An 11,703-nucleotide genomic window follows, 5' to 3' on the forward strand; every position below is an offset into this window, starting at 1 on the left:
TATAGTCCTCAGGAGGAGAAAATGAAATATCAAGATTTTTGCATCATTACAAAAAACCGCCTAAAACGTCGCGGACGGGACATTTATGAATTTAAAATGGATGTATGAAATTAATAAAAAAAAAAATTTAAATTAAATACTTGATTATGTATTATTGAGACATAAATTATACTGTTATATCTGTTGAAAAAACAATATTAAGATGCATAGTTTATGAAATAAATAGGATTAAAAATGTCCCGTCCGTAACGCCAAATATGACTTTTTCATATTTAATATTCAATAACTTAAAAAATCAATATCAGAAAAATAAAAAAAATGTTATTTAATAAACTTCAACATGTCTACTTTGAGAAATGGCCAAAAGTTACATCAAAATCATTACAATATAACCATCAGGTTTTATTATTTGGGGCATTCCACAGTATTTTTTTGTTACGGACGGGACATTTTTGAGAATATAACTAGACATATTTTAGAAATAAAAAAGAATACAAGATTCAAAGTAGAATAAATGTATACATATATGGCCAATGTTTATTATGAAAGTCAAAAAAAGAAAAAAGACTGTACAAAAAAAATTTTATTATGAAAATTGTATGCGTCGCGGATGGGACGGCAAATGGACATGACTTTTGAGAAGGTTTACGTATTGTAATATTTCTCCTCATTTAAAAGAGATTTTAAAATTTGTTTTGTATTATTATGTTGCCAGATAGTTGTTTTAGATAACTGAATGTTAATTATAAAAATTGAACTGAAAATTTATTAATAAATATGATTTATATGTTGTTACGGACGGGACATTTCTAACGTCGCGGACAGGACAACTTAACTTAACTATTTAGTATCTGATTTATTTATAAAAGGTTCTTGGTTGCAAATTCACCAAAGAATGAAATCTACAAAGCGATGACCGCACCCAATACTCCCATTCATACTGGTCATGTTGTTTTGGATTTAGGTATTGTTCTTTTGTGGATTGTTATTTTAAATACAGACCACAATGTTTTGTGATTAATAAACAGTTAACACCTTTGTACAGTACTTTTCAGCCTACAGTACAAAAACACTTTTTAATTCTTACAATATTGTCATCACATCCATAAAAAAAATGTCCCATCCGTAACATTCAATAAATTTTGATGGTAATGTTTTTTTAATAAAAAAATACAAGTTTTAAAAAACTTGTTTAAATCTATTGCAATTTAATATCCTTAGGAGTTGAAAATTAAGATTTAAAATTAGGAATTAAATAACAATTTTAAAGCCATTACTTCAATAAACACAAGTGAGGAAAAACCCCCAATCGAAATGTCTCAGAAGTAACAATTATGAATTTTGAAATGCAAGTATGAAATTAATAAACAATTTTAATAAAATACTTTATTATGAATAATTGGAGCTTACTTTAAAAAAAAGTAACTGCAGTATATTTATGGGCAAAAATGTTAACAAGATGCATGGTTTTATTATGAAATAAAAAGGATTTAAATGATATGTGCCGTCCTTAACAAAAATGTCTGTCCCGTGCCTACGAAAAATGTCATCCATATATTTTTGAATATGATATTTTCACCAAAAGTTTCAAAATATTTGTTTATAATGTATTGCATATAGTTTTAAAAGGAGAAAACAAAATATTAAATTGTGGTATCAATACTTTTAACTGAAATGTAAAAAACACCATAAAACTACTATTAAAATTTTGCGGATGGGACAATTATGAATTTTGAAATGTACATATGAAATTTAATAAACAAAATATGTGTTATAAAATGCTTGAATATGTACAATAGGGACATAGAGTAACTATATCTGGCAAAAAAATATTTAAAAGATGCATGGTTTGTGAAATAAGTAGGATTTAAATGATACGTCCCGTCCGTAACAAAAATGTCCCGTCTGTAACAATATATTTTTGAAATATGATATTTTCATCAAAATCTAAAATTTTCAAAAAATTTGTTCATAATATAATGAGATATAGTCCTCAGGAGGAGAAAATGAAATATCAAGATTTTTGCATCATTACAAAAAACCGCCTAAAACGTCGCGGACGGGACATTTATGAATTTAAAATGGATGTATGAAATTAATAAACAAAAAAATTTAAATTAAATACTTGATTATGTATTATTGAGACATAAATTATACTGTTATATCTGTTGAAAAAACAATATTAAGATGCATAGTTTATGAAATAAATAGGATTAAAAATGTCCCGTCCGTAACGCCAAATATGACTTTTTCATATTTAATATTCAATAACTTAAAAAATCAATATCAGAAAAATAAAAAAAATGTTATTTAATAAACTTCAACATGTCTACTTTGAGAAATGGCCAAAAGTTACATCAAAATCAGTAAATGAAATTTTTAAACCCACGGACCAAATACTGTGGAATGCCCCATTTTATAATTAATTAATAATGGTAAATTTAAAACATAATCGTGCTGGACTAGACTCATAGACTAAATTCAGCAACTTTGCCAATTTGGTAGCCCCTGGCGAAATCACACATTCAGTTTAATGAATGTCCAGGAGGTTGTCTATGTAGTTGTTAGTTGCAGACCAGTGTGATCAGTGTTATGATAATCGAGAAGAAACCTGCATCAGCATTTATAAATTATATAGTTTACCAATTATATTAAATTCTGCCCTTGTGTTGTTTTTGTACATATCATTCTTCTTCCTTGCAATGAGTTCAAATATAGTTTAGTTTAATAGTATTAACCATAATTATTTTATATTTAAGTCTATTTAAATAAAACATCAGAAGTATTTTTCTATGAAAATATTTTATTTATTTTAATAGTATGTTTTCTAATAGAGTACATAGCAATCTTTTTAAATACAAATTTGCGTTAATCTATAGCAGAATATTATTTTACAAGAAAGCTATTTACCTTTTTGTCACAATATCAAACTATTTTCTGTATAAAATTATACGTTAAAAAACAGTCGTCATAAAACTATCAGATAAAAAGGTTCCTTGTTACTTAATATTCAAACTATATGATAGTTTTTATGATATTTTTGTAATTTTTTAATTATTAATCATGATTTTTAACAAGCAAAACATAGTTCTGTTTAGAATGTTGATTAACTAATAGCATAGCAAAGTAATAACAAGTTAACTATTCTAACCCGACTAACTTGATGAAAGTACAGCAATAACTTCTTCCAAACAATTCGTTCATAGATAACAAAAAATAAGACTAAACTATTTTGATTTTTTTGGTCTGAAAAGCGTTTTGCTTGAAAATGGTACAAAAATTGTGTCATTCAAATATTCAGTTCCATGACTATTGCCGTATATGAAACATTTACTTAAAACATTACTATAAAAGGTAAAAAATAAAATATTATAAATAAGCCGTTTATGAACTCATCCCAGCTTTGGCAAGACTTTCTCGTAAAAATTTATCGTAGGAACTGGTAAGTGGGTCTGTAAAAATGCTGGAAAAAAACAAAGAAATTAAATTAAAAGAATAGAAATAACAGCTGCGAGAAAATCATTTAAAGAAATTTATTGTCATTGTTCTTTTAAGATCATAGTTGACATCAAACAAATTCTTAATTCAAGTCTCTGTTCTAGTACTAGTATATTAGGGAGGTTTCGCAACGCTACGAATACGATAACAAAAACGGATACGTCGCATATTCGTTTTTGTAAGCCAGTAAAAATCTGTTTCGCATGGCAACGAAATATTGAGGGCGCCGTCCAAAATATGACTGCGTAAATTTGAGCGAAGCGCAGGTGGTACGTACGTGTTGCTTGGCTGCCTAGGCCTAGCGTAACATCAAAGAGAGTGAGGACTTAAAAAACTGCTATTTGTCAAAATTGACCTGGCATTTTAGTAAAATACTTTAGTAAATTACTTTCAATAAATCTATAATTATATTATAGTCATGAATCATTCCTGATTCAAATGCAAAATGTGCAAAATAGATCAAAAACTATACTCGTTTTGTAGTTACGAATATGAAATGGGGATCAGCTCCGTTTTTTTTATCATATTCGTAAGGTTGTTCAATTTGTTTGTATCAATATTTTTAATTTGTGCTTTAGTTTGTATTAAACATTATTTTAAAAAGGAAGCATCACAACCATTACGTGTACAGAATATGCTAATGCTTAACTTTTAACACTATTTGAATTTAATTAAGTCTTAAGTAATTTCAGGAAAGAGTAAAATTACATTTCCCTAGTAATTTATAAGAATTAAGAAGGAAGAAAAGGTCCCAATTGTCCAATTGTGTCAAAGTTTGAAATAGTTATATATGGTATCAACATTATTTGTAAAACTTGCTAGAATTCTTACTAACCTTAGAATATTTGATTCTGAATCACCACTGCTTTTGTCAAGTAAATCATTAGCATTGATATGATTTACAACTGTACCATTTGGAAACTGAACCAAGATTTCTACTGGAAAGCTACAAGAATTATAAATAAAGAAATCATGGTTGGTAACAACTGAAAATAGAAAATTCAGCAATTGACAAACCATTTATTAGATAAACTACATTTTTTAAGTGGTCGTATCCACCAATGACACTAAATAGATGCAAAGTGAGAACTGACTGACTGAGCACCAGAACCAACCAACCAAACTTTCAATTCAATTAATCAACATTTTGAGTTTTTTGTATGACTTTGCGATCGCTATATTTGAGCAGGATTCATCTCATTGATGATTGTTAATATCAATGATAGAAAGAAATAATATAAAGGTAAAGGTTTAATTGTGCAAGTTACAGAACCACTCCGGTTTATCCACCATCCATCACTGCTGGATGTAGATTATTGTATATGTAAAGCAGACTTGGCATACTTAATGTAAAGGCTCATGCACTGAACTATGTGCCGTTTAGCAACGTGATGATAAAGGCATATCTTTGGTAAGTACTGTATTCCTAATAGTACTTACTATTTTGTTGGTTAGTTATTAATTATATGAATATGATTTCTTTGTTTTACTGTACCTAGGTCTGTAAGGTGTGTATCAGGTTCTACTATGGGCCCTTGGTTAACTAAAAGTGATAAATCCTACTTCCAGATCTCCCAATAATTGCAGGAGTTCTCCATCTCTTACTAAAGGTGCAAATTCTCTTGAATTGTTTTAGATACAAAAACAAATCCTAATACTGCATAAATTTACAATTTAGGTCTGACTAAATATGAAAAATGTGTTGGCTGTTCCATTTACAAAACACACAATCAACATCTGTATACACCATTCTTGGAAAGTGTCTGGTATATTTGATCTGAGTTGACTGGTTTTTTAAGCATCAGAGTTCTCAACTTCCTATAAACACTGGAAGCAGTCCTTTTTGTGGTGTGGGTTGTTGATTTGTTCATAATTATTGTGTTTTGTCAGGGGTTTCCCATAATTTAAGGCCAAATTATAATTTTAATAGTAATTATTTTCATAGTACTTGAAAACACTGCCTTTATGTTTGGTAAATGCTAACTAAAGTTTCCTGATATTTCATTTTTCCAAGATGAGACCTCTGGAATACTGTAATCAGATTTGTATTACTATATCTGGAGTTGTCACTAAGAGATAAGAAGGTGAAAGTACTGCAGTGTTTCTTGGTTCAATTGTAAGTACTGTAGTCGCTATTTTATTTATTGTCTTAAGGTTAATAATAAAAATATTTGGATTTTGGAATGTAATGGTGATGGTACACTATACAGTAGGCCTATCTATGAATTACATTAGTGGTTACCCAAATTCAAGTATTTACAGTATACTGTATATAATTTGAAATTTCTTCTGGGACAAGCGTGGCAAAGCTTCTCCCTCACTGGTGCTACACTTGAATTGAATGCTACTGTTATTAGTCAGTATACTTACGTGTAAGCATCTAAAGAGAGTGATGCAAATTGACCAGCTGCCTGGTCAGCAGCATTCTTCTGCAAATTCTTCAATTCATCAACTAACGACCAAGAGCTAATGAAATTATCCTGAAGGAGTTGCAGTACGGGCGAACTCTCGAGAGCACTCTCTCGAAGAGTCCGCCCCGAACCTACAAATAAAACACATGATATAACAATTACAGGAGCTTCAAACAATTATTTTTCTTTCCACTGGGCTACAGTGGTGTACAGTTGCTATAGATTTACGCAGAAAAAACATTCTTATATGCTAAACATGTGAATATTTCACCAGCCCAATACATAGCCACATAGGATGTTAGATTTCTGAATCGAGGATTTTGGTATAACAGTGCATATTTGATATACTGTAGCAGTAGTGCATTTTACCTTGCTGATTTTGGGACCATACCTTGCCCGACACCACAAGATTAAAAGTCAATATTTGTAACTATATTTCATACCTCAGCAGGATTGATCATCTAATGCTCCCCACAAGAGCAGTGAATGCACAAGTTTTTTTTCACTTTCTGCTTTTCTAAATGCTTCTTCAAATGGAAAATAGGAAACCTAAACAGATCAAATTTGTGTATTAACATATTTTCTTGCAAGAATCCAAGTCGAGTTGTACATTGTAAGGTTTGTACATATCAAGTAAAGTGTAGTCTCCCCATACCGACCACTCTTTGTACAGTTTTCTGTGAATGTTGATTTGCATTTTTCCTAGGCCAGCCAAGTTGGGCTTAGCGTTACATACTCATAGAGGTGTATTTTGTCCTCCAACATGATGAAAAATGAAGATTAATAAAACTATTACTACTATAAGATTATTTAGTAGTTTAAATCAAGTTAATCACTTCTATAGGTAAAAAAGAACTAGAATAATGATTTTACTTATACAAATACAAAAATGGTTACATTTTATCAAAAATTCATTGTCTGACAGACAATTTGACTATTTTTTCGTTTAGATTACAGGTTTTCAGGGGGCGGGGGGTCAAAATGAATAACTATTCTTATGTGACATTAAAATTGCATTTTCAGGGGACATTATACCTTTAACATTAAAAAAAGAACTGTACCTTTTTAAATGGATAAAGTTTAACCTCTAATGTTTTTAAAGCTTCTTCTTGTGTAACCTCCTCATCCCAAATTATTTTTTCTAACGGCTGTTTCTGACTCAGGTCAGGCTGATTCAAGATGTTTCCCTGCTCATCATAAAGTGTTATCTAAAATAGCAATCCGGGTTAACAGAAGAGTCAATTTAAACAGAGGAGTGGTAACGGTAAGTGGAAACCTGCATGCTTGCCCCACATAGAACCTGTATCTGTCCTAAGCTTTCTGCTCAACCGCCCATCCGCTTCGTGTTTTGAAATGATCATAAAAAAGAACATAGATTCAATTTTTTTTCTCGCTTACCACTCATCTTTAAATTGCTTTTTAATCTACACTATGTAGTTCATACAATCATGCATGGTGGCTTAGTTTCCGAAATGCCCACATCAGCTAATTCCGTGATGAGGTTTATCCAACTTTTAATATCACTTCTACTATTTTTGTGTTTTAAAGTCTTTGTTCATTTTTATTTTAGTTTCATTAGGTGTCAATTTAGTGTTGTGGGCAGTGTCTTTCTTGATCATGATATATTAAAGAGAAATTAAATGCAGTTTAACATCCCCTATTGAAATATATTGCTTAGACGTCTGTTTCAGTCACAGAGACAATCATATAATAAACCCTGATACTGTTCACTAATTTGAACAAAGATAGTGAACAATGTAGAATTTTAGGATAACATTTTGCTAAAAAAAAATGGGTCTAATTTCAAGATATGGCAGGTTTTGTTTCTAAGCTGAATCTGGTGCTTTTACCAAACTTTTTAACATCATTTGAGAGAAACTCAACAGTTCATAAAACACAACTTTCAGTAGATAAAAATTTTATTATATTTATTTATACCACCATGTTGATAAAAAAAGTACTGTTTTTGTTTATTTCATTGGTCGGAAATTTGTCATTAAAATACTATTGATGATGTACTTTATAATGTCTTATCTGATTATCATATAGTCATTATAAAAGTCTGCAAATATTGCACTGACTTTTTGTACTGTTTATGTTTTATCATTGGGTATAAAATTTGTCATTTAATACTATTAATGTTATGATTTACAATGTCTTATCTGATTGTCATAGTCATTATGAAAGTAAGCAAATATTGTATTAAATTTTTGTTTGAATTTCAGAAATGTAAATAATGTTTTACAGTGTATAGGGAAGTGATTCTAGAACCAAAATCGTAATACCTGCTCTGAAGCCATATCTGCATTTAGTTCCATCTGTGGCATAAAGCCAATGTCAACTTCCATGTTTTCGGTCTCACTTGGACCATTCAACCATTCCATATCTGCATAAAAGATATATCTTGGGAAATTTATGGGATATTGTCACATGTTACAATTCTATATAGGAAATTAGGTTAATGTTAGAGTAAAAACAATATCACATGTGTTTGTTAATGTATTTATGAACTTGCCTGTGATACTGTACTACACAAATTGACATTGCATAGATAAACTAGGAGAATAAGCTGGTAAGAGTATATTTTCTTTAAGGATTAACCTAGTTCAATACTCCACCAATCAATTCACTCTATACATATTATAAATATTTCCTCAATTGGTTGTACCTACTACAATATAAGGAAACAAATGTTTCTATAATTATCACCAAAACTGAAAAACATATATTTAAGTATACAGCACCTCACTTGGCGACAACATATTATTACAGTATATTACCCTTACTTTGGTTACACAACACAGCATCACTTTAGCTTGGACTCAACGCAAGGATGTAAGCTTGCCACAAGTAATTGGACAAATTACGACGCAATGGATCAATGTCATAATACTTGCGTTGCTCATACATTGTTGCTTTACTCATACACTGTTGCGTTTATTGTTGCGTGTATATACAGTCGACTTTCCCAAAACCATACTTTTCTTAAGGTCCAAAAGGTCCCAAAATCGTTTTTAACATTAAAAACACATTCCTAATACCAGGCTTTCTGTAAAACCAGACATATTAGGCCAGCCCAAAGTCTTTGGGATATTTATGTTGCATCCCAATAAAAACCAAGCACATAAGAAACTTATAATCGCAACAAAAGAAAGACCTACCAACATTAAGGCTCTTATTTGTTGGCACATATAGATTAAACGATCTGACATGGGTGGCATCTTTTCGCATTATGATGTTGCCCGTAAATTGTGCGGGTGTAAACCAAAATGGATTGGATGGAGGCACATTTAACTGAAACTCGGCATGTATTCTGAAAAAAATGTGAAAATAAAAACAATTTTAATGGATGTACATAACTATTTTTTTTAAATGAAATCAAGGTCTTTTCTAACTAAACTATCAACATGTCTCAAAAGTTTCAAAACAATGCAAAATCAATATCCTCATAATATATACATTGGGTTAATTTATTTGTTTAAATATTTGTATATTAAAAACTACACAATGGATTGAAATGACACTTTCTTTCACTCATAGTTTCCTCTCTAAATTTTGAAACAAATCTGATTTATTTCTTTTCAGTGCTCACCGCTTTAACATTCATTGTTTGCCAATCTTAGTATGTTTTTCTCGAAAGAAAAAAACATTTTTTTTATGCAGGCCTAAGTTTGTGCAAGTTGGTGGCTGACAAGAACCGTGTAATCTATTTCCCATCACAATATCTTTAAACAAGGTGTCAAAAGTGTAGTTTCTAAACTGGGTTTACAATATTTAAAATACAGAGTTGAGTTGGCCACATTCTTGCATTGCAGAACCTGGGCTACCGCACTACAGCTCACTCATTTCATTTCATTCACATTTATTTGGAACAGTTCAAGAAAAAAAAACAATTTACATGCATTTACAATAAGTTAAATGGTAACAATCGTTAGGAGCTTAAACTTACAGTATAATATTGGAAAAAAATCTTTTAAAATCAGTACTGTGATACTGAAAGTGTTGTATAAAACAGAAATAAAACAAAAATACAGTAAAATGAAAGTAAATACCTAAAGACAACATCAACATAGAAAGCATTCTGGGCCCTGATAAGAGCTACGGCCCCTTGTGGTGCAAACCTTGAACGTACAAATGGCTTTTCATGGAACATTGACATTAACTTGTAAACGATCACCTCTTTTCCTTTTACTTTTGGGGGATAGAAACGATTACTTGATATCTGTGTAGTTAACATGTTTAAGTTTGAAGAAATCACTGTGTATGCTTCTCCTACTGGCAAAACTTGATCTGGTAGAAATGCTTTGAACTTTGACACTGGAAAGCCTTCTATTGGTTTTGCTGCAACCTTCCAGTTGTTTAAGCCGATTAATGAATCTGCATTCATCTTCAAAAACAAATTTCAAATGCCAATGAATCACATAATTTAAATTTAATGAACTCAAACTATTGACATATGTTGTTTGGAATTGGAGGTGAAAAGAAGGGCCTCGCACACCAAGATTTTTTCATTTCTTATGTTTTCATTTTATAGTATTGAGGAGAAATCTCTATTAACAGGACACTTTCTTGTGAAATGAACAAGAAGCAATGGGTAAATTTTAAAACTATCGCAAATCCTGTTGAGGGGACAAGTCTATTAAGGGAACACTATTTGCTTGGTCCTGAAGGTGTCCCTCTAATAGGATTTCTGCTGTCTTGTAGGGGGAAGACAAGGAATAAATACAAACATAAACATTTTTGACAAATTAATAAAATCCGTAATACAAAATAAATATATTAATATAACATTGTCATTAGGTTTATTTCAAATTCATTGAAAATATCAGATCATGTTTACAGTTACAAATATGAATATATAGACTTACAGAATGTAAATCTTTACGTTTGGACATAGTTTCCTGAAGTAAAGGTTTAAAGAAAGATTGGATAGTGAGCACCTCTTCGTTTGGATCCACTTCCTCCTCTTCTATTGAAAACGGTTCATTTGCTTCCTGTAGAAATTACATATTTATATTGGTTATCGCATTCAGGAGCTGAGCCAGGGGGAGCACTGGGGGGCGCACACTCACTTTTTGACAATGACAGGAAATCTATATAGGATTAACTTGTTTAAATCCTTGATCCGCCTGGTCAGTGGTATAGTCTTTTCTTGCTTAGTTGTGCAGATTGTTAAAGTATCGTTTAATCAATTTACATACAAGTTACTATCCAAGGTAAGGAAGTGACTATAGACACAGTCAACTGTATTAATAGACTTCACTCATAGTTGTGTGGGTTTATTTAGGCCTAATATAGATTGTAAATGCGCTACTGTCGTTAATTAATAATAATTATTTAATATTAATAAGTTTTCTCTCTTCTTACCATTTCAACAAGCCTGCCAATGATGGGTTCAAACTCAAATATATCAATGTACCCATCTCCATCGCGATCAAACGATTTAAACATTTGTAAAGCATTGTCACCAAAGTGTGTACTGAAAATTTCCTCCATCTCTTCCACCATTCGCCGGTGTCTTTCGCGTAGGAAAACCCCTACCGAAACTGCCACGATCACAACTAAACAGGCTACAAATAAACCACAACCTGGCCTACGCTTTTGGGAAATTTCTGTATCATTTTTTCCCTTGTTCACTTTATCAGTGTCTACTTTATTCGTTGATTTGACCATTTCACTGAAATGTTAGTCTCTTTACTGATAAAATACTACATTTTACAGTTAAAAAGTAAGTAAGTTTCACTAGCGCACTTCCTCTTTGCTCACTTTTGTTGATGTTTACGGCGTATAAAGG

At 31.0% G+C, this 11,703-nt stretch overlaps 1 protein-coding gene across 1 annotated transcript; it reads right to left on the reverse strand.

Annotated features, from left to right (window-relative positions):
• Positions 1-2,819: 2,819 nt before the first annotated feature.
• Positions 2,820-11,670, reverse strand: LOC144851639 (selenoprotein N-like). The gene is made up of 10 exons (XM_078709202.1): positions 11,277-11,670; positions 10,778-10,903; positions 9,962-10,296; positions 9,071-9,222; positions 8,195-8,295; positions 6,971-7,117; positions 6,353-6,458; positions 5,869-6,040; positions 4,334-4,444; positions 2,820-3,463 (listed from the first exon to the last, which is right to left on the reverse strand). Exons 1-10 carry the CDS (start codon positions 11,580-11,582, stop codon positions 3,385-3,387), a joined length of 1,635 nt encoding a protein of 544 aa, XP_078565328.1. The 5' UTR covers positions 11,583-11,670; the 3' UTR covers positions 2,820-3,384.
• Positions 11,671-11,703: the final 33 nt, after the last annotated feature.

Source organism: Antedon bifida, chromosome 9 (genome assembly GCF_963402885.1).
Source record: "Antedon bifida chromosome 9, ecAntBifi1.1, whole genome shotgun sequence".
Classification (NCBI taxonomy): Eukaryota; Metazoa; Echinodermata; class Crinoidea; order Comatulida; family Antedonidae; genus Antedon; species Antedon bifida.